General features: G+C 44.4%; 1 protein-coding gene across 6 annotated transcripts in view; it reads left to right on the top strand.

Moving 5' to 3' along the window:
- LOC116072883 (IQ domain-containing protein F3-like) overlaps positions 1-22540 on the top strand; it is a 39766-nt gene that overhangs the window by 6882 nt on the left and 10344 nt on the right. Inside the window, exons 3-7 of one of the 6 annotated variants that reach the window (XM_031344448.1) lie at positions 203-301; positions 765-851; positions 1514-1695; positions 9271-9318; positions 9867-9985. In XM_031344448.1, coding sequence (XP_031200308.1) covers positions 203-301; positions 765-851; positions 1514-1695; positions 9271-9318; positions 9867-9879 — 429 coding nt within the window. In that variant the 3' untranslated portion in view covers positions 9880-9985. Of the gene's footprint in view, positions 1-202; positions 302-764; positions 852-1513; positions 1696-2658; positions 2797-6428; positions 6509-8982; positions 9108-9270; positions 9319-9866; positions 10328-22540 lie in introns of those variants that run through there. The other 5 variants (XM_031344446.1, XM_031344445.1, XM_031344450.1 and 2 more) reach the window with 5 other exon arrangements.

Here is a 22540-nt window from a genome sequence, read left to right as displayed (position 1 = left end):
ACTTTAGAAAAACCAGATTTAAGCTAGCCAATGGGCAAACAAGTGTGTGTGCAGGGGAAGGTGGGTTTTCACTAGTGGTCAGGATACAAGGCCTGTGTTAGTTAGGCTTGCTGGCCGGACAAAGCACTGTGTGCATATTAGAATCCTCACGGACTTGGACACAGAACAATCTAATTACTTTGCCCTTTGGCTCTGATCATAGAAGCAAATCCAAGATGAGGAAACTGAAGCTGAAGAAGCAGATAGAGCCATACTTGAGAGGAGTGATTTGGTGAAAATGGAATTTCCCCCCCAGGCAGAGGTAGGTGGTGTTGGGTGGACCTCTGATCTACACATGTCTTGATCCATGTCACCAAGGCCGATGGCTTTTTCTGTGGGTCATACAATAGGATACTCAGGAAATTTATGCTCCAAGCATGATATACGTGTGAATGGAAGGTTTGAGTCAAACCATCACCCTGAATAACCATCAGAAACCAAGACGGCCCAAGCTTACTGGGCAGCAAAAACATGCTGCTATGAATAGGGCTTGCTTAGTCTTGACTGTCTTACCCACTTGTCTGTTAGCCTTAGAGGGGCAGGTAACTGAGCTACAAAGATTGGGGGACAAGGGATCCCAGAGAGTGGAAAAAGGAACTATCTACGCTGGGGAATGAGATGTGTTTTGGGAATAAATGGCCAAACAGGGCCGTGTGCATATTACTATCCACATGGACTTGGACACAGAACAATCTAATTACTTTGCCTTTTGGCTCTGATCATAGAAGCCAACCCAAAAAGAAGAATCTAAAACTAAAGAGGCAGCTAGAAGTGAGGGAAATGAGTTGGTGAAACAGTTGCCTGAGCTAGAGGTAAGTGGTGAAGGGCCCCAGTGCTGGGGTGGATCTGATCTACACGGGTCTTGATCCATGACACCTGGGCTGATGGCTTCTTTTGTGGCCCGTACCATAGGATATTCAGGGAATTTATGCTCCAAGCATGATCTAATTACTTTGTCTTTTGACTCTGATTATGGAAGCATGCATGCCCAAAATTATGCAAGAGTCTGGAGTGTACGTGTGTGTGTGTGTGTGTGTGCGTGCGTGCGTGCGTGCGTGCGTGCGTGTGTGTGTGTGTGTGTGTGTGTGTGTGTGTGTGTAAATTACAAGAGAGAGACCACAGACATAGGAGAAGGAAACATTAGGGCCTGACAGATCGAAGGGGCAGGTTGTAGATTAAAGCCAGAAGGAGGGAGGGGCCCTGGTGGTTGTCAGATCCAAGAGAATCCTATAAAATACAGGACTATTGTCCTAAACTGGCCAACCCAGCTCCATGGAAAGCCAGGTGGCCAGGGCTATACAGAGAAACTCTGTCTCAAAAAACAGATAGAGCAGGAGACTGGGGGCGGGGGAGGTAATGCCAAATGCCTTCCCAATCTCTGAGAACCTTCTCGGTTTCCCAGAGTATTCTGAGGCTGGGGTGTCTGAGGACCGAGTGTCTTTTCTTTTCCATGCCACTTCTCTTCAAAATATAGCAGCTGCCTGCTAACATCGTGCTGGCAGGGGTCAAGATCCAGGCCTGGTGGCGAGGCACGCTTGTGCGCCGAACCCTGCTGCTGGCAGCCCTCAGCGCTTGGACCATTCAGTGCTGGTGGAAGGAGGCAAAGACCAGGCTGCAGGGGAGGAAGTTACACGAGGTGATGCGCTACAGACTGAGGTGAGTATATGCCGCTGCTGTGAAGCTGCAGTCCCGGGTGCGAATGTGGCTCATCCACAAACTGCAACAGCCCAGGAACCATGACTACAATTGCAAAAATCATATCACACCCCAGGGTTTCTATGAGGTCACAGGAAACAAGCTAGAACTTCAGGTTGATATCTTTTTTTTGAATCACAAATTTGTAGGCTATTAGACTGCACACCTTTCCCAGTACAATGAAGAACTGACCAGGGTTGCTCCTAATAGGTGTCTCTTGGGTGTCTGTAAGACAAATTGCTGGATGTCCCAGTTTCAACAATGGGTCAGGAACATGTCAGTTGACTCAAAGCATAAGTTTGCTCAGGAGAATCAGGAGAGAATATCTATATGCCCTGGGGACAGAGAACGTGAGGGCCTCAAGTTTAAATGAACAGGATCTATGACTGATCAGCAATGTTGGTTGGAATATTGCTGTTGGAGGGTTCAGGTGTCTGTCACGTAACCAACTCCAGAGACCCCGACTCACTGATGTCCATTTAAATGATGTCCTCTAAGCTGTGCAATATGGAGGAGCTCATCCTCCAGTGCCTTGCGGATTTAACTCTTTCCCCATAGTCCATTTGGCCTTGCTTGGTCTGGCCCTGTCTTTGCACTTCTTGGTATCATTGGACAGGAGAAAACTTTGATTTCAGTGTATAAATGTTATAGCAAAAGTATTATGGGTGGGAGAGGGTAGGTCCAGCTAGAGCTAAAAGAAGCTAGCACAGACAAGATGCAGGCTTCCCCTTGCATGAAAGACACAGGCCTTTCGGTGAGTAGCTGAAGATGGACTAGGGCCTAAAATTTTCCCATGGATCATGGGTGTGTATAGTGGGTTTTTAAAATTTCTGTTTTTGTTTTAATTTTTGAATCAGGTACTGTATTAATCAGGCTTCTCTAGAGGGATAGAACCAACAGAATGAATCTGTGTATATTTATTAGAGTGGCTTGTGGATAGAAAGTCTGAGAATCCAGGAGCTGTTGAGTCTACCAGGCTGGACTTCTCAGCTGCTCTTCAGTATATGCTGGAATCCTGAAGAAGTAGGCTGTAATGCCAATAAATCGAGAGCAAGGTCAAGAGCAAGAGCAAGAGCTTCCTTCTTCCTTATTGTTTACGTAGACTGCCAGGAGAAGGTGTGGCCCAGTCAGAGGGTAGGTCTTTTTCCTATCTCAAATGATCCAGTTAACTAGAACCCCCTCACAGGTGTACCCAGGGAAATGGGGTTTGGTTTAATTCCAGATATAGTCAAGTTGACAGCCAAGAATAATCATCACAGGCACCAAGGGTAGACTTATTTTAAATTGATTTTTAATTTTACTTCAATGTATACAGGTGTTTTGCCTGCATATATATATGTGTGTATCACTTTCATGCCTGGTGCCCTTAGATGCTAGAATAGGGCATCTGACCCCATAGAACTAGAGCTACAGATGGTTGTGAACCATCATATGGATATTTGGAATTAATCCCATGTCTTCTGGAAGAGCAGGCAGTACCCTTAACTGTTGACCCATTTCTTTCCATCCCCTAGGTATGGCATTTTTTAAAGGAACATCTTCCTTGTATATAATACATATTATAATCAGTTCACCCTTGAAAACATTACACCCCCACCCTGGTCACTACAGTGCATCTGGCCCTTGCAATAAGGGGAGAGAATAAAGAAAGACACGTTCTGTACATTGTTGAAAAGGGGAAGAAAGTGGGTATCAGGATATGGATTAAGGCCCAGAATGTATCTGTTCCTTTTCTGGGTCTGTGGTCCCTATCCTACCTATTTACTCTGCCTATCACCAAACATCCCGAGCAATCAACCCAAGCTTGTTCCCATCTCAGACCGTTTTCCTTGCTGCTCCCCTGGGGAATTCTCTACTGACATTCTCTCTTCGTTCTGGTTTATCTCTGCACAAAGCTGTCAGGAGGGGGTCCCTCAAGATTTACTTGGCTTTCCCTGACCACCTTCTGACAGCTCTAGATCCTAACTCTGCTGTTTTGGGTTATCAAGTTCTTATCAGGTCCCGAGCATCTAACTTCATAGTCTACTGACCTGTGATGGCTATTCTCAGTTGTCATTGTGACTATATCTAGAATGAAGTACTGTCAGGCTGCATGTCTGCCTCACCGCTGGGGTGGCCAAGCCACTGGCAAGCTATTCAAGGAAGGCAAAACACAGTACTTGATAGGGGTCCCAGCCTGTGCTTCCCTGGATGAGAAACATCGAGGTCTGGGACAGATACTGGATTCTTGGACTTTATATTCATAGCCAGCCATTTCTGGATTGACACATTGGCAACTTATAAATTATATATATATATATATATATATATATAATATATATATATACACACACATATATATAATTATATATATTTCATATAATATATGAAATTTCATATATGAAAGAGAGAGAGATTCATTCTATAAGTTCTGTTAGAACCCTAATTAATACGGGATCTCACACTAGAAGCCAGCTTTAGGGATGCAGTACTCTGTGCCAGGAACTTGCACAGTTCTGACTTCAAAGGTTCCAACACTTCCGCCCAGCTAGTCCTAACGGCCTGCCCTGTCTGATCTCTCCATGGAAAAAGCAGTTAAGACTGGACCTAACTGCTCTCCTTGCTTCTCTCACCTACCTTCTCATCAAATCTGGAAATCCCCGTGAACCCAAAGGTACCCAAGGACCTTTTCCCATGACCTAGGAGAGCGATGAACTTCTTTTTCCTGGGCTGTTTCTGTAACTGCTTTTGTGAAGTATTGACCGTTACATGAAAGAATGTGTGATTGTGTGTGGAGTGGCGGAAAGAAAAGAAAACAAGAAGAGGAGGAAAATGAAAGTAATCTTTGAGCATTGCAGTGGAAAGACAAGGTAGTGAATACAAGAGGCATGAAAAAGCAGAGTAGGGACTGGAGAGTTGGCTCAGTGGTTAAGAGCACTGACTGCTCTTCCAGAGGTCCTGAGTTCAATTCCCAGCAACCACATGGTGGCTCACAACCATCTGTAATGGGATCCAATGCCCTCTTCTGGTGTGTCTGAAGACAGCTACAGTGTACTCATATACATAAAATAAATAAAATCTTTTCAAAAAAAGAAAGAAAGAAAAAGGGAAATCAGAATGGGAGACTGTTGGGGAGGGGGGGTGAGAGGTGAACCAGCAAAGGGGACAGAGGGCACAGGGGAGGAAGTTAGGGCACAGGAGAGGAAGTTAGGGCACAGGAGAGGAAGTTAGGGGACAGGGGAGGAAGTTAGGGGACAGGGGAGGAAGTTAGGGCACAGAGGAGGAAGTTAGGGAAGGAGCACAAATTAGAACAAATTATAACGGCACAAATATATAAGCATGCCATCATGAAATCTATTATTATGAATGTCAACTTAAAAACCGATTGAAAAAACTAGAAAAGGATAGGACTGGAGAGATGGCTTAGTGGTTAAAGAGCACTGATTGATCTTCCAGAGGTTCTGAGTTCAAGTCCCGACAACCACATGGTGGCTCACAACATACTGGGATTTGATGCCCTCTTCTGGCGTGCAGGTGTTCAAGTAGATAGAGCACTCTTACACATAAAATAAATAAATAAATAAATAAATACATCCTTTTTAAAAAAAAAAATAGAAAAGGGCAAATTAGAGAGTGGCTCACACATAGCCATCAAGGGTCACAGCCATGTAAGTCACACAGCCTACAGTAATTGACAGACCACCTGGTTACAGGGGTGAGGGAGCCAAACCAAGGTTGCTTAGGGGGGAGCTGAACCTGGTCCAAGTCAGAAGGGAATGAACAATGCCTTGAAATGAGGAAATATAGCTAGAGGTAGCAATGGAGACAGAACAATAAAGCTGGTTTGGTATAAGCCTAGAAAACAATCTGACCCTTTGTAACAGGTCACTCCAGTGACAGGACACCATTCTTTTGTGTAATGGCTTCTCTTTGGAAAACCATTGTAGAAAGGAATGCTCAACCCAGGATGGGATAGCTTGTTTTAAAGGTTCAGCCGGGAAACAGAGCTATCATAGCTACACGAGGACCAGTTGGGTGACATCAGTAGAAAAGGAGGATACAGAGGTTGGTGAGATGGCTCAGCTGGCAAGAGCACTGGCTGCTCTTCCGAAGGTCATGAGTTCAAATCCCAGCAACCACATGGTGGCTTACAACCACCCGTAATGAAATCTTATGCCCTCTTCTGGTCCAATATATAGAGGTTATAGAAGGTTGTGAGTCACCATCTGGGTGCTAGGATTGAACTCAGGACTTCTGGAAGAGCAACAGTGCTCTTAACTACGGAGCCATCTCTCCGGGCCTAAAAGGTGTGTGTGCGTGTGTGTGTGTGTGTGTGTGTGTGTGTGTGTGTGTGCTCTCTCTCTCCCCCCCCCCCCACTTCTCTCATTCTTTCCCTGGCTGACATAAGGTAAACTCTTTACTCTGCCACATCCTTCTGACAGGTTGTATCACTTCTCCAATAGTCCAAAAGTGATGGGGTGAGCCCACAAGATAGCTTAGCTGCTAAAGGTGCTTACTGCCAAACCTCATGACCTAGTTTGATCCTCCAAACCTACACTGTGGAAGGAGAGAATCAATTCCCCAAAGCAATGAAGGCAGTAGACTATGGGTTGAAATCTCTGAAGCTGTATGATGAAATAGACACCCCACCCCGGCCCCAGGCTGGGGATAGAGTTCACTAGTGAAATGATTGTCTCACACACACAAAACCCTAGGTGCAGGGAGCATGCTCGGGCTGGGTCCTCTCTCTGGAAGGAAGCTGAGAAGAAAGAGCATTGGTGGAGAGCAAAACTAGGTTTGTGAGAGTAAAGGTTGCTTTATTATAAAGTAACATTTACCTGTCTTAACTCTTAAGCTATTCTGAGACCAGAAGCTGCAGGCCTCTGGTGATTAACACTCTGACTAAACAGTGGGAAGGATGAGGGATAATAAGTAAACAGGTTGTTTGTTCTCCTCCACCACCCCACACACAGGTCCTCCCTGGCCCAAGACCCAAGGCTGGGAGTTCACTGACTCCTCGCTGTCTAGGGAAGGTCTTGAAAGAAACAAACACTTTGAAGAGATTCTAATCTTTGTTTCTAAGAGAAAGAAAAAGAGAGGGCAACCTGTCTCTCCTGTCATTGTCCTCAGTTTTTATTACACTTTCTCAGGATACATAATCACATGATATTCCAAGCATCTCCCCCCTCCCAAAGTTCACAAGTTTAAACATAAATTCAAATCATAAATTGAATAAGAAGTACAACTAATATGTTTACACCTGTTTCCATTGAGACTAGTTAACTAAACATTGTCTGCCATTAGCTCCACAGGTTCATTAAAAGTTTAGAACTATAATTCTTAGGTCTAAGTTAACACAGGATGTCAGAGGCAAATCATCTGACTAGTGTCTCATTAGCATTGAAGTTTTGTCTAGATAAAGATATCTTCTGTCCTTGCACCTACAATAAACTGTTCCCAGCCTTTGGTTATCAGACAATGGTTTTACAGCCTAGAGGAATGTTTCCTTAATTGTAAATCTGTTTCATACCTGCTTTCTATCTTAGTACAAATAGTTTGTGACATGGGAAGGATTAGAGAATCCTAATTATAGTTTTTCTTATAGAGGGTTTCAAAATCACTTGAATAAGTTTAGGAATTCTATAGAGCCACTATTAGGAATTAAGAAATCATCTATTTGTCTACATAACACTGCTACAAAAGAGTACTTCTTCATTGAGCTGCAGAAAATCTGCCCAGTAGTGTAGGCTGGTGCCCAGGAATTGTTATATGAATAATGACAGGAAAGGCATATCAATAGCAAGAATCAATCCTGAGACAAAGTCTCTAGGGCCTTGCCTCAGGAGGCCTCATCCCTTGCAGTCCTTACAAAACTGGTAGACCCTCTCAGGAAAGTCGTCCATTAGCATTATCCTTTCCTAGATGGCTCCTGACACCTAGGTTTGATCCTTAAGTCCACAAGAAATATAAATAAGTAAATAAATAAATAAATAATGCTGTAATAAAACACCATGACCCAAAGTGGGTTGGGGAGGAAAGGGTTTATTTGGCTTATGCTTCCACATCACAGTTCATTATCAAAGGAAGTCAGGACAGGAACTCAATCAGGACAGAAACCTAGAGGCAGGAGCTGCTGCAGAAGCCATGGAGTGGTGCTGCTTTCTGGCTTGCTCTGCATGGCTTGCTCAATCTGCTTTCTTATAGAACCCTGGACCACCAGCCCAAGGGTGGCCATGCCCACAATGGGCTGGGCCCTCCCATAACAATCACTAATTAAGAAAGTACCCTACAACCCAATCTTTTTGTTTGTTTGTTAAGATTTATATGAGTATACTATAGCTATATTCAGACGCTCCAGAAGAGGGCATTGGATCTCAATACAGATGGTTGTGAGCCACCATATGGTTGCTGGGAATTGAACTCAGAACCTCTGGAAAAGCAGTCAGTGCTCTTAACCACCGAACCATCTCTCTATCCCCCTGTTTGTTTTGTTTTGTTTTTAGAAACAGGGTTTCACTGTGTGTAGTCATGGCTGTCCTAGAACTCATTCATGAAGACATTCCCCCCACACACAAACTCCTTTACCTCAACCCTCCAACCCTACTTCTGACTCAGCTTAATCTTATGGAGGCATTTTCTCAATTGAGGCTCCCTCCTCTCCAGTGACTGTAGCTTGTGTCCAATTGACATTAAACTAGCCAGCACATGACTCAACAGTTAGGAGCACTTATTGCTCTTGCAGAAGACCCAAGTTTGAGTCCCAACACCAACACTGGGGCTCACAGACATCTGTAACTCCAGTTCCAGAGGACCCAATGCCTTCTTCTGACTCCCATAGGCACCAGGCATGCATGGGGTGCACAAACATACCCACAGACAAAACACATACATAAAATACATCATTGAGAATTTTTAAAAAAGAAATCTTTTATCCTCCTTTAAAATTCTCCAGATATTTTGCCACAGCAATAAAGAGATGAATAAGATATTCTTCCCACACATTATGCATCCATTTAAAGGACTTTCCCCATCCCAAGGGAAAGGCAGAGAGTAGGATGTAAGAGGCACATGTACCTTTTTGTCATGTGAGCTACTACCCTCAAAGGCCAATGACAGATGTGCCTGATATATATCCAAACCATAATTCATCCTTAGAACAGGACAGCTCACACCATAGGCCTCTAGTCATCCCTGGCTAGAAACAGATGCTTTTCCTTCATCCAATGCCTGTGATACTAGAGAAGACCATCTAGTCCCTGGGTCACAGTTGGCCTTATGACATCATGGTCATCTCCCCCATCAGCCATCCTGAGCCTGCTGGAGTTGGATAAGCAGCAACCAAAGGGGAATGACCACCTGAGCTCCTGCTTTTTGCCATGGGCTCTCTGTTTGCTGTAAGACTATCAGATTCACTGACCTCGGGTTGGGGGATACTACTTGGCAGAGGGAAATCCCAAGCTACTGTAGGGAGCCCTGGGGAAAACTGGGGAGTTGAGATACAGGAATGTTTTCGTGGGTGTTGGCTTTTACTTACAACCCCCCCCATTTTAATTTCAGAAGCCTAAACCTAAAGTCCATCAACAAGCGAAAACAACCCAATCAAAGGTAGGTACAACCCAGGACCATAAATGACCCAGAAGCCCCTGATCCTCGACCTCAATGTTTATAGCAATGGAGGTGGCATCTTTATTCCCATTCAGTAGACTCGGTATTACTCTGTTGTGCCTTAAATCCCATCCCTATCCAGAATTAACTGTGCACAGGACACTAGGAAGGTAAGTCACTACCTTAAGAAGGTAGACAAGGGCTGCCACGGGTCAGCATCATTGAAAGGTTGAAATATGAGATGAGGGAGGAGAATACTTAGGGAAACGTGACACCTAGCAGAACTGTGGGCTAGTTTAGGGCTGAGACTCAGGTTGTAATGATTCTTCCTTATGAGGACCTCATGAGGTCTTCAGGATTAGTCTTTTCCCGAGTCCCTGTGAACATCACAATACAAGCATACCTCGCTTTATAGAGGAGGCCACTGTGGCTCCGAAGGTGAGCAGCTACGTCCATAGCCATGGACAAGACAGAGGTAGAGACAACAAAACTCTACCCATCTCTCTTGTATCTCCATCCACTGAGCATCCTGTCCTTTACTTGGTTAGCTCCTTCCTTTAAGACAACCCAAAGTCTCAAAGATAAGAAGGACCAGAGCAGCCAAGAAGATCCAGGCCTTGTGGCGCGGATTCCTGGTGAGGCAAACTCTGCTGGCTGCTGCCCTCAATGTCTGGGTGATTCAGTGCTGGTGGAGGAGCATCCTCCAAAGGCAGGTACTTAAAAGGCGGCTGGCTCTGCTGAGGATATATGTCATTGAGGAAGAGGCTGCCGTCAGGCTCCAGGCATGGGTTCGCATGTGGAATTGCCGTCGATACTTCAATCAAATATGCAACACACTCTGTGTGGTCCAGCCCGTCGAAAACAGCTTTACCTTCAAGAATGATGACATTTTGCAGGTTCGATATGAAGTTGTTTCCAGGCAACCAGAGTTCCACATTGAAATCCTATCCATCTAAAGGCCCACAGCATAAAGAGTTGGCTCCAATGCCTAAATAAACACCTGACCTAATCTTGTGAGTCTCAGTGATTGTCATGCCACAGAGACACCCCCACCCCAGGGGTTCAGACCCTACACCTCTTCCTCTCCTTAGGGGAAGACCTTCTCCATCCCCACAGGGCCTGGCACCTCCAAACCAAGAGATGAGGCCCAAGATGTTTATATCTATGCAGAGCCAGGCATCCCATGTTACAACCCTTGGACCATTCATGTTTTTTGAAGCTGGAATTAAAACGGACTGAGCTTCATATTTCTAAAGCAATATATGAGATGTGCAGTTTCTCTGACTACTACCAATTGCTTGGTATAATCACTAATGAGCACCTTCTCATAGCACAGAAATAATACAGTCTCCAATTCATTGTTGTTTTGCTCGTCTTCTCTCTTTTAGGAGAGAGGTCAGAATATCACAGCCCCTATAGCAAGGTTTTTGCAAATAGAGACTGAATGCTCATTGAGCCCAATATACAGTCTGGCCCTTATGATTCTTATGCACTAAGAGCTATTCTCTAACGTCTAATTAGAACTCCTCAGAGGCAGACCTAACCAGTGCTTTCCTCTCAGCTGTGACATTCATGTTCTTACCCCTCAGTAGTCTACAGTTTTATCTTAATGACCCCTCTCTCCACTTTGGAATGAGCCTAGCTCTCTATCCTGCTTCATTCCTGCACCAGATGAGCTAACAGAAAAGTCTTTTGGATGGGAGGAAACAGTTTGTTAATTCCTTGAAAGACTGGTGGCGTTGGCAAGACTGAGTCAGGGAGGACAAACTGTGCTAAGTGGGTGAAACCTTGTCCAAAAAATGTCGCAGGTAGAGAGTGAGCTGGGCATGTGGTTCAGTGGGTAAAGCCATTTGCCCCCAAGCCTGATGACCTAAGTTCAATTCCCAGAATCCACACATTGGAAGAAAACTGACTCCCACAGGTTGTTCTCTGGGAGGCATTCTGGAGGAAGAGGGAGAGGAAACAGGAGGGATAGCTAACACAAAAGACATTTTGAAAAGTCATATGGAAAAGCTTTCTAAAATATATACATATGCATCATATACATACACACATACATACACATGCAACACTCACACACACATATACAAGTTTAAAAAGAATTACCCTATACAGGACAAAAGGCCCTACTAGACACAACAGGATAACAAAAGCCCAGTGCTGGGAATGAGTTACGTCTTTTGAAGTTGTTAGCAAGTGAGTCCCATGGACCCCCAAATATTACAGGATATTGCCAACGCTCTTAGCTGTCTCCATAACTTGATAAGACCCTATTGCTAAAGCTGCCACATGCCCTGGGTGATAGAACAGAGACATCAAGCTGGTACTCACATGGAAGCTCCACCCATTCTAACTTTCATGGCACTGGAAGGAAGAGAAAAGAAACCACCAATCTCGCCAAGCTGTGCACCTTGTAACCTACAACAATGACTGGCCTGTCAAGAGATGCCTACTAGTGCCTAACTATCATGTGAATAGCCAATTGCTTCCTTACTGAATTTTAAGGCCCACTTCACAAGTTGAAATCCATACCTGGCACCATTACTGGGGCCATGAACATACAGCTAGACAAGTCATAGGACGGACAGGAGGACCTACCGCTAATAACTCTACTAAATGGACATACTATTAAACTGACTCCTGATGGCTTGTTAAACAACCTAGAGCAGTGAATCTCTCCACCCTCATCAGAGAAGCTTCCTTTTGCAGTCAATGGACATTAACATGGAGACACACAGCTGGTCAAGGTGCAAAGAATAGCAAACTGAAAAGGCTTAGCCTTAAGTAAGACATCTATTTCCTAGCCCCTCCTCCCAAGGCTCGGGTCACTGAAGTAGAGGGAGCAGAACGATAAGACCTGGAGGTGATAGATGACTTACGTGTAAGCGGTGTTTCTGGGCCCAGCAGAGCAGCTGCACATATGAAGTCATAGCAGTGGGGACAGTGTGTACAAAACCTGTATCAGACGAGATTCCAGCATACAGAGGGAGGCGGGCATAAAGTCCCACCTCAAACTAAAGAGCTATTGGTGATTGTTAACTGCTGGGGGTCGGGGTGGGGGGAGAGAGAGAGAGAGAGAGAAAGAGAGAGAGAGAGAGAGAGAGAGAGAGGGAGAGACAAAGAGACAGAAACAGAGAAACAGAGATAGACAGAGACAGACAGACACAGACAGACAGACAGTGTTTAAGGTACAGCCTGGTGAGGTGACTACCCTCCAGGGGAGGTCACACACCCAAGGGCACACTGGCAGCACAAATTGTACTTGATCCCAAGAAGAAGGACATGGTTAAGTTAGTTGGAAAGGGGGGGGTGAATCTGGGAGGAGTGAGGGGGTGTATGGTCAAAATACACTGTACAAAATTCTTAGAAAACATAAAAAAAAGAAGAAAAGTTGTCATCTGACCTCCATATACATCCTGTGGTACTTGTAGGCCATGCACACACATCCACACAGAAAGGAGAGAATAAATGTGAGAAACAGAAGTTCTGTGGTATAAGTGAACTTTGAAAACATTATGTTACATGGAAGACAAAAAAAAAACCACATATTGCAGAGTTATATAAAATTTATATAAAATGCCCAAGAGAGGCAAATTATAGAGCTATAAATAAACTAGTAGCTGCTGGCATCAGCAGGAAAGGAGGGGCTGTTACAGGGTGTTTGGTGGTAGAGACTTCTTCGTTGTGAATAGTGAAAATGTCATGGAATCAGATCCCAAGGATGGTCACTGGAGCAGTGACTTTCCTGTTGTGATAAAACGCAAAGACCCAAAGTCACATGTGGAAGAAAGAGTTTATTTGGGCTTATAGTTCCAGAGGGGAAAGGGTTTATCATGGCATAGAGGAAGCATGGCAGCAAGTGGCAGGAGCCAGAAGCTGAAAACTCTCATCTTCCACCATAAACAGGAAGCGGGGACAGCAAACTGGCAGTGAGGCATGGCTGTGAACCCTGAAACTTAGTACAGAGGTTTGAATGAGACAGCCTCATAGATCTGAATGCTTGGTTCCCAGCTGGTGGAACTGTTTGGGAAGGATAAGGAGGTGTGGCTTTGCTGAAAGAGGTGTATCACTGGGGGGCAGACTTTGAGGTTTCAAGCTTCCCCGTTAGTTCTCTTTCTCTGCCTCATGCTTGTGGATCAGAGGTAAGCGCTCAGCCACTGCTCCAGTGCCATGCCTGCCTGCCTGTCACCATGCTCCCTGTCATGATGATCATGGACTTAAACCCTCTGCAACAGTGAGCTCCCAAATTAAATGCTTTGTCTTCTAAGTTTCTTGATCATGGTGTTTTGTCACAACAATAGAAAAGTACTTAAGATCTTCACTTCCAGATGAAGCAAAGATAAAACCTTTCCATGATATAGACAAAGTGGAGGGCAGCAGGAGAGAATCCGGAGTACAAGCCTTGGGAAGCAGAAGATCCCAATGTTCTGGGAAAAGACAGAACTACACAGAGCTGGCCACTGCCTGTCGTGCCAAACATACTCAGAACCCGAAGGTCCAAGAGGTCGCCTCTCCTGATAGCCAGTTTTAAGGCTTGCCAAATTTATACCTTGTCCTTGACTTGTGGGAATTGTTTGGTTGTTCATGAGCTTTGGTTGACCTAGAGCTATCGGAATCTCTGTGAGTCCAGGCTGTACTGTTTTTCATACTCTTTCTGACCAAGCTGATATTCTAATTATTAATCCAATAGAGTTCTTTATACCTCAATATGGGTTCATTGGGTAAAAGGCATTTGCTGCCAAGCCTGACAATCCAAACTTAATCCCAAGATTTCTGCAAATTATCCCCTAATCTATACATATACACATACATACACACACACACACACTCACACAGAGAGAGAGAGAGAGAGAGAGAGAGAGAGAGAGAGAGAACAAAGACAACACCATAATACACCATAATAGAATCCATTACTTTGTATCATAACTTTAAAAGTTAATTTTTTAAGCAAGAAAGCCTAATTTTTTTCTTCTTTTGGAAGTTTCTTGTTTTTGATTTTTTTTTTAATTACTTTTTATTTTCTATGTACGGGTATGTTACCTACGTATATGTCTATGCACCACATACATGCACTGTCTGTGGAGGCCAGAAGAGGGCACCAGATATATTGGAACTAGAGTTACAGATGGTTGTGAGTTACCTACCATGTGGGAGCTGGGAATTGAACCTGGGTCCTGTGGAAGAGTAGCCAGTGCACTTAACCTCTAAGCCATCTCTTCAGCCCCAGAAGTTTCTTTCTTAATAATACAGCCTCTAAAAAACTTAGAGTATATAATAAGTCACAGGTCTTGTTTTGTTGTTGTTGTTGTTGTGTGTATGTGTGTGTGGAGCCCTGGCTGTCCTGGAGAACTCTGTAGACCAGGCTGGCCTTGAATCCAGAGATCTGCCTGCCTCTCGAGTACTGAAGTTAAGGGCATGCACTAGTACAGCCACCACCAGCAAGTTTTGTTTTAAAGCCATCTACACCTGGGGAGGCAGTTCAGAGGCAGAGTGCCTTCCTGGCGCAAGAGAAGGCCTGGGTCCTGTCCTCAGCATTACAAGCCAATGAGCCTCTCATTAACATATACTAGCTTTATTTAAATTACAACAGGAGGCACTGCAGAGATGGCTCAGTGGTTAAGACTGGAGCTGGTGCCCAATGCCCATGTCCTTCAACACCCAGAACCTTCTGTTGCCCCAGTTCTAAGGGATCTGCCACTCTCTTCTGGCCTCTGCTGAAGCTGCATTCACATATGCACAGAATTTAAAATGAAATGAGCCTTTAAAACTTGGAACATAGCTGGGCGGTGATGATGCCCATCTTTAACCCCAGCACTCGAAGGCAGAGGCAAGAGGATCTCTGAGTTGGGGGGCAGTCTGGTCTACAGAGTGAGTTCTAGGATGGCCAAGACTATACAGAGATACCAGGTCTTGAAAAACACAACAAAAAGTTGGAGCATAGATCACAGAAAACTCGGGGTTAAGAATGATTTTTACCATTTAGCTACTCTAAAATAAGAGTTTTTTATTACTTTTTAAGATTTATTTTTATTTATTTTATGTATATGGGTACACTGTAGCTGAACAGATGGTTGTGAGCTTTCATGTGGTTGTTGGGAATTGAACTTTTAGGACCTCTGCTTGCTCTGGTCCACCCCGCTCACTCAGTCCCTGCTTGCTCCGGCCCAAAAATGTATTTATTATTATACATAAGTATACTGTAGCTGCTTTCAGACACACCAGAAGAGGGCGTCAGACCTCATTACAGATGGTTGTGAGCCACCATGTGGTTGCTGAGATTTGAACTCAGGACCTTCAGGAAGAGCAGTCAGTGCTCTTACCCACTGAGCCATCTCACCAGCCCCTAAAATAGTACTCTTTAAGGCTGTATAAATGTTACTTTTATTGCAACACAGAGAGAACACTCTAACTTCCGTGATAGCCATGTTATGAAGACTTTAGAAAAGGAAAGGTCCAAGTTCAAGTCAGACTCACACTCACTGCTCCTGCTGGATGAAACCTCGGGAGGCAACTCACCATTCCCTTATGTAAAGTAAGGAATCGGTATGCTCATTTATGTGCTTGCACTTTTATTTGTGTGTGTGCAGCCATAGGGAATCTTTTGGGGGGGGTGCTTTTGAGACAGGATTTCTCTGTGTAGCCCTGGCTATCCTGGAACTCACTCTGTAGACCAGGCTGGCCTCAAACTCAGAAATCTGCCTGCCTCTGCCTCCCAAGTGCTGGGATTAAAGGCATGTGCCACCACTGCCTGGCTAGGCAGAATGAATCTTATCACTCCACCTAATATTTCTGAGATAGGGTCTCTCAAACATGAGGCTCATGAATTGGCTAAACAGACTGGTCAATGAGCTCCAAGACCCTGCCTATCTCTGTTGTTCCAGCCCCAGGGTTGCAGATATACCCCCCATACCTGTGTGTGTGTGTGTGTGTGTGTGTGTGTGTGTGGTGTATGTGTGTGTGGTGTGTGTATATGTCTGTGTGTATGCACACATACACAAGCATGCATGTGTGCACATGTCTGTTTTGTGTCTGTACGAGTGAGTTCACACATGATCTCTGCCTCCTGTTTCATGATCACTGGACTTGCAGACACACACCACCACACACCACAGCTGGCTTTTATTATGGGAGTCCAGGTCCTCAGACTTGTGAAGGAAATGTTCACTGAGTTGCCTCCCAAGCCCCAAGAATGAGTCGTCTTAATGTTACAGCTACGTTCAAAGGAAATTCAAATCTGATGCTAGTATCTTTGGCATTCTGTGCATGTTCTGACACAGCCTGGAGACTAATGGAGAAAAACTGACCCAGGCAGGAAAATCCAAGTCCAAGACCTTATCTTTCTGTTTCATGCACAAAGCATACCCAGAAAAGGACTTTTTTTTTCTATAGGTAAAATGTATATTGTTGTAGAAATAACTATAAAGTTGTATTATTGTATTCTAGAAATGACCTATGGCATATACTTTATGTCATAAATATTTTGTACAGCTAATACTTTGTTAAAATATTTTTCTACTCCCTAAAAAATATTCAAATTAAATATAGAGTTGGGTATAGTCATGCACACCTCTAATACCAGCAATTGGAAGGCAGAGGCAAGGACTCTGGCAAGTGACTCTGAGGCCAGCCTGGTCTACATAGTGAGTTCCAGGATAGCCAGAGCTACATGGAAGGCTCCTGACACAAAGTGATAATAATGGTGATGGTGATGGTGATGATGAAGTAGATAAATATTGAGCCAGATATGGGGACACATGCCTGTAATCTCAGCATATGGGAGGTAAAAGTAGGAAAATGAGGAGTTCAAGACCAGCCCCAGCTACATGACAGTCTATCTCAAAATATAAAATAAAAAAAAAAAATGTTGATACTGTATCAGTTAAATAGTTGCAGTTTATTTCCTTAGCATTGCTACCACTTGTTGAGCTTTGGACCAAATTCAAAGACAGCAGTTTTGATCTAGTACAGCTATGTAGCTTTCTGGCCACTCTGGGACACTTCAGTGATAAATTAGACCATCAAATAGACAAAGCTGAATGCTAGGCTACTCTAGCCATGTCCCAGACTGAATAGTTGCTTCTCAGTATACATATTATATTGCAATAATTGGACATACAGCTTAGGTTACTATTTATTTTTTCTAGAAAGCTTTAAAAAAAAAAAGTCAGGCATGGTGTTGTATACCTGTAATCCTAGAACTACAGGGGGTCGAGGTAGGAGAAATACGAGTTCCAGACCAGTTTGAGCTATTTTAGGATTTATTTTTAGGTTTTACCATTTTAGTACATCATGGCGGGAAAGGCATGGCGGGGCAGCTCAGTTCCTGACAGGAGACTGTGTGGTAGAAGCTGCCACCACCGTGGCTCAGTTCCTGGCAGGGGACTGTGTGGTAGAAGCTGCCACCACCGTGCAGATCAGGAAGCAAAAACCAACAGCAATCAGGAGCCAGGCTACAACCTTCAAAGGCTGACCCTGACCGACCTACTTCCTCCAGCTAAGACCCACCCCCTACAGATCTACTTCCTCCAGTTAAGACCCACCCCCTACAGATCTACTTCCTCCGGCTAAGACCCACCCACTAAAGACTCCACAACCCTTCAAATTAGCTCCACCAGCTCCCCAACAAGCCTTCAAAACATGGGCCTGTGGTAGACATTTCAAATGGGCCCACAGTGTTCACCTTTCACATTTCGGTCAGGCTGCAGGATACACACAAGAGAATGTTAGCCTAATTATGATTCCAGCAAACCCTCCAAAGATTCTCAAAAACTTTTGTCTGTAATGGTACCAAGAAACTCAATTGCTCCATATTAAATAACATGATTTTTTTTAACTATGGGGAGATCATTTTAGCTGCTTTGTGAGTCTTTTTATTGCATCTCTTTCTATTTTTTAAAGCTTTATCCAATATTAGAATTCTTTCTCAAGTTCCTGAAGTGACATTTCGCCCTTAATACAATATTTCTAAAAGTGAGGTTTAAAAAAAAAATTCAACATTTCAAAATATAATGGAAATGTTCTAAGCATTTAAAAAAAGATCCCAACTAAAACACATACAGAAGCACAAGAGACTGAGCAGGCTGAAGAAGCTGTGGATGAAGAAGTTCCTGGTCTTAAAAACCAGAGGGTGGGGAGGATGGGGGGGGAGAAAAATTAAAAGTGGGCAAAAGACCTAAAAAGATATTTTCTTCCAAAGAAAACGTATAGCTGACCAACAGGTTCATGGAAAGTATACTGTCCACGTCGTTAGCCATCTGGGAACTAGAGACCAAAATCACAATGAGCCATCACCTGACATCTGTTCGGAGGGTGATCATCCAAAAGACAAGGGACAGAAAGTGTGGGTACGGGTGTCGAGAAAAATTGGGACGGCCATATGGGAAACAATATGGAAGAGTCTTTTAAAAAAAATAATAAAAATAGAACTACCATGTGACCCAGAACCGAGTTTCAGAGGACATACCCAGAGGACATAAGTATCTTGAAGGGACAGCGTCACTCCTGTGCACGTGGCATGGGATCCTCCTGGGTTTGCGTGTGCCACCTCACTGGGTTTTTTATGTAGGTGGCAGAGATCCAAACTCAGGTCTACCATGCTTGTGTGTCACACACTGACAGGCAGTCTACCCCCACCGAAGGGAGGAAAATGTCTCACAGTTTGTAGATCAGATCATGCACTTGTGTCTACTTTGTAACAACTGATAAGAAAGTTCTGAGGAGCCTGACTGGAGCTTCTGAGTCAAGGTTAAGCAAGCAGCTTGGCCCTGGCAGCAGTGTGGCAGGGCCTCTACCCTCCCTGCCAGGCCCACCAGACAAACTCCAGCCCTGAACACTACTATGGACCTCCTGGAGGGCCCTGAGCAGGGCTGCTGGGCAGAGGCTGCGGGACAAGGCTAGCTTTTCCATGCAGATGCTCCAGTGTTTCAAAGAACCAAGTTATGAAAGATGTTTATGCCGGTTTGAATAAGAATGGCCTCCGCGGGCTCAAGTATTTGAATGCTTAGGGAGTGGCACTGCTTGAAAGGATTGGGAGGTGTGACCTTGTTGGAGGAGGTATGTTACTGGGGCTGGGCTTTAAGGTTTTAAACGCCCATGCCAGGCCCAATGTCTCTCTCTCTTCCTGCTACCTGAGAATCCAAATGTAGAACTTTCAATTCCTCCAGCACTATGTCTGCCTGTGTACCACCATGCTCCCCCCGCCCCCGTCCCATGATGACAATGGACTAAACTTCTGAAGCTGTAAGCAAGCCTCCGATTAAATGCTTTCGTTTATAAGAGTTATGGTGGCCTTGGCATCTGTTCCAAGTAGCAAACGACCAGTGACCAAGACAACGACCATAGTGGATCTGTTTTAAGACACTCCCAAACAAACCATAAGGATGCCGTTCATCCACTTGGCAGACGCGTATCTAGCAGATCTCACCAAAGAGGGTCCTTGTGAACTGGGCATCTCGTTAACTTTCTTGTGAGAACCACCGTGTGCATGCTGTGCATCTATGTGGGAGTGCCCTAGAAGACTGCCTCAGGCTGACTCCTGATGAGAGGGAGGAGTCTGATGTCCAGGAGGACCTTCAGAGACTGAACCCCTCGAGCCTGTGGATGTGTCAGCTTTGTGAGTGACACCTTCCCCCATGGAGGCCAGCTTCACCGCAGAACTCATTTCCTCCCCTGCCGCCAGACTACTGTGACTTTACAGAAAATCTCACAAGGCCCACGCCTAGATGAAAAGCTACAGGCAGCTAATGACAGGGAAAAAAATCAGTCTTCTTCAGGGATAAACTCCCTAATTTGTTATCCAGGGCTAAGTGTTTAGCCAAAAAACAAAAAAAACATGCATACAAGGAACACCAAATGGCCTCAGTAGACTGTATTATGTACGTGTGCGTGTGTGTGCACACACGTGCGCGTGTGTGTGTGTGTGTGTGTGTGTGTGTGTGTGTATGCATGTGTGTGTGCGTGTGTGTGTGCATGTGTGTGTGTGTATGTATGTGCATGTGTGTGTGTGTCTGTGTGTGGGTGTGTATGTGTGTGTGTGCACGTGCGTGTGTGTGTGTGTGTGTGTGTGTGTGTGTGTGTATGTGTGTGTGTCTGTATGTGTGGGTGGGTGGGTGTGTATGTGTGTGTGCGTATGTGTGTGTGTGTGTATGTGTATGTGTATGTGGGGGGGGTGTATGTGCGTGTGCACGTGTAACAAGAAGAAACCATGGCTCTGAGATGGATCCGGGCAGGGAGAACACAGGAAGGGTTGGGGGGGGAAGAGAAAAGGAGAGGATGTACTGCAGTACATGACTAAATTTTTTTTTTGATTTAATATTTTTAAAGGTACAAAGAAAAAGACAAATAATGGAAGGGCCCGTGAGCTACTGGGGGTCCCTGGCTAAGCTGCTCTACAAATGGATTAAACATGCAAGCAAAAAATTGTATTTGCACCAGGCAGTGGTGGTGCACGCCTTTAATCCCAGCACTTGGGAGGCAGAGGCAGGTAGATTCCTGAGTTCGAGGCCAGCCTGGTCTACAGAGTGAGTTCCAGGACAGCCAGGGCTACACAGAGAAACCCTGTCTCGAAAAGGAAAAAAAAAAATTGTATTTGCTTTAATCCCAGCACTTGGGATGCTGAGGCTAAATAGATCTCTATGAACTCAAGGCCAGCCTGTCTACATAGTGAATTTCAGGCCATCCAGGGCTATGTAGAGAGACTCTTTCTTGAATGAAAGAAAGGAAGGAAGGAAGGAAGGAAGGAAGAGAAAAAGAAAGAGGAAGAAAGAAAACTTTTTGTCATTGAGAATAAAATCGTGTGTATTGTATTAATTTATATATTAGTAACATAAAATAGATACTTCTTTCTTCTCATGACCCCCTTTTATGCTTCATGACCCCACCACATATACAAATACACACATGCATACGGATACACACACACAAGAATGTTTTAAAATCTAGCTTCTGCGTGCATACAAGAGAGAATTAGATTTAAGTTTTTATGGCTTAGTTTTGTTCTGTGTGCATTGGCGGTTTGCCTGCATGTATGTCTGGGAGGGTGTCAGATCTCAGAATTACAGACAGTTGTAAGCGGCCATGTGGGTGCTGGGAATTGAATCAGGTTCCCTGGAAGAGCAGTCAGTGGCTACTAAGCCATCGCTCCAGCCCCTGAGGTATTTAACTTTTTTAATGAAAAATCGGGGTATTGTGAAGCCCTGCTCTATGTCTGACCAGGCGACATGGTGGAAGAAAACAGAGCATGCGCGGTAAACACAAGCCCCGCCTGGGGTTAACAATAACTCAGTGACCACTGTGGAATAAGAATGCTTTTTGTTGTTATTGTATTTTTAGACAGACTTTCTCTATACAGTCCTGGCTATCCTGAATTCTCTGTGTAGACCACGCTGGCCTTAAAACTCACAAAGCTGCCTACCTCTGCCTTCCTAGAGCTGGGATTAAAGGCGACTGACCCAGCATCTGGCTAGGACGACTCTCTTATTCAAAATAGCTTTGTAGTTCTCGTTCTAAAGCCTGCTTTCTAGGTGCTGATGGTACTGCTATTTTTTTAAAAGTGTTTATTCCCTACAAAGAATTTATGGGACAATTGGACAGAATAGATTCATAAGACTCCTGTATTGCCGTTTATCTTTTATATTATATTTTAAATTGCAATTTAGGTTTTATTCATTTATTATTATTTTAGGCGTGCATGAGGCAGTGTAGTGGGTGGGTGTGAGGTGCCCACAGACAGCCTGCCTCCTTGTAGGCAGAGGACAGACTCCTGAGCTGGGAATCAGCTCTCTCCTGCCACCTTGTGGATAGAAGAATGAAGCGCAGATCATTAACCCTTGTATGCAAAAAGACCCACTTAGCGGTCTCTCTAGCCTTATGTTATTGTATTTTTAAGTTTTTTAAACCCCTCCCATCAAAATCTAATGAATAAATTAAAATACACAAAAGATATAAATGTACAGTTCTCCGAAGACACAAATGGCCAGTAAGCACACAAAATATACTTAACAGTACTAATCTCCAAAAAGTTAAAAAATATCAGATGTGGTTGTATGTGCCTTTAATCTCGGCACTCAGCAGGCAGAGGCAGGTGGCTCTCTTCTGAGTTTGAGGCAAGTCTGGTCTACACAGATATCTCCAGGACATCCAGGGCTATATAATGAGAACTTGTCTCAAAATAATACTACTACTAATAATAATAAAGCCGGGCAGTGGTGGCGCACGCCTTTAA

This window comes from Mastomys coucha, unplaced genomic scaffold (genome assembly GCF_008632895.1).
Source record: "Mastomys coucha isolate ucsf_1 unplaced genomic scaffold, UCSF_Mcou_1 pScaffold23, whole genome shotgun sequence".
NCBI lineage: Eukaryota > Metazoa > Chordata > Mammalia > Rodentia > Muridae > Mastomys > Mastomys coucha.
This window is presented reverse-complemented; position numbering and strand designations above follow the sequence as displayed.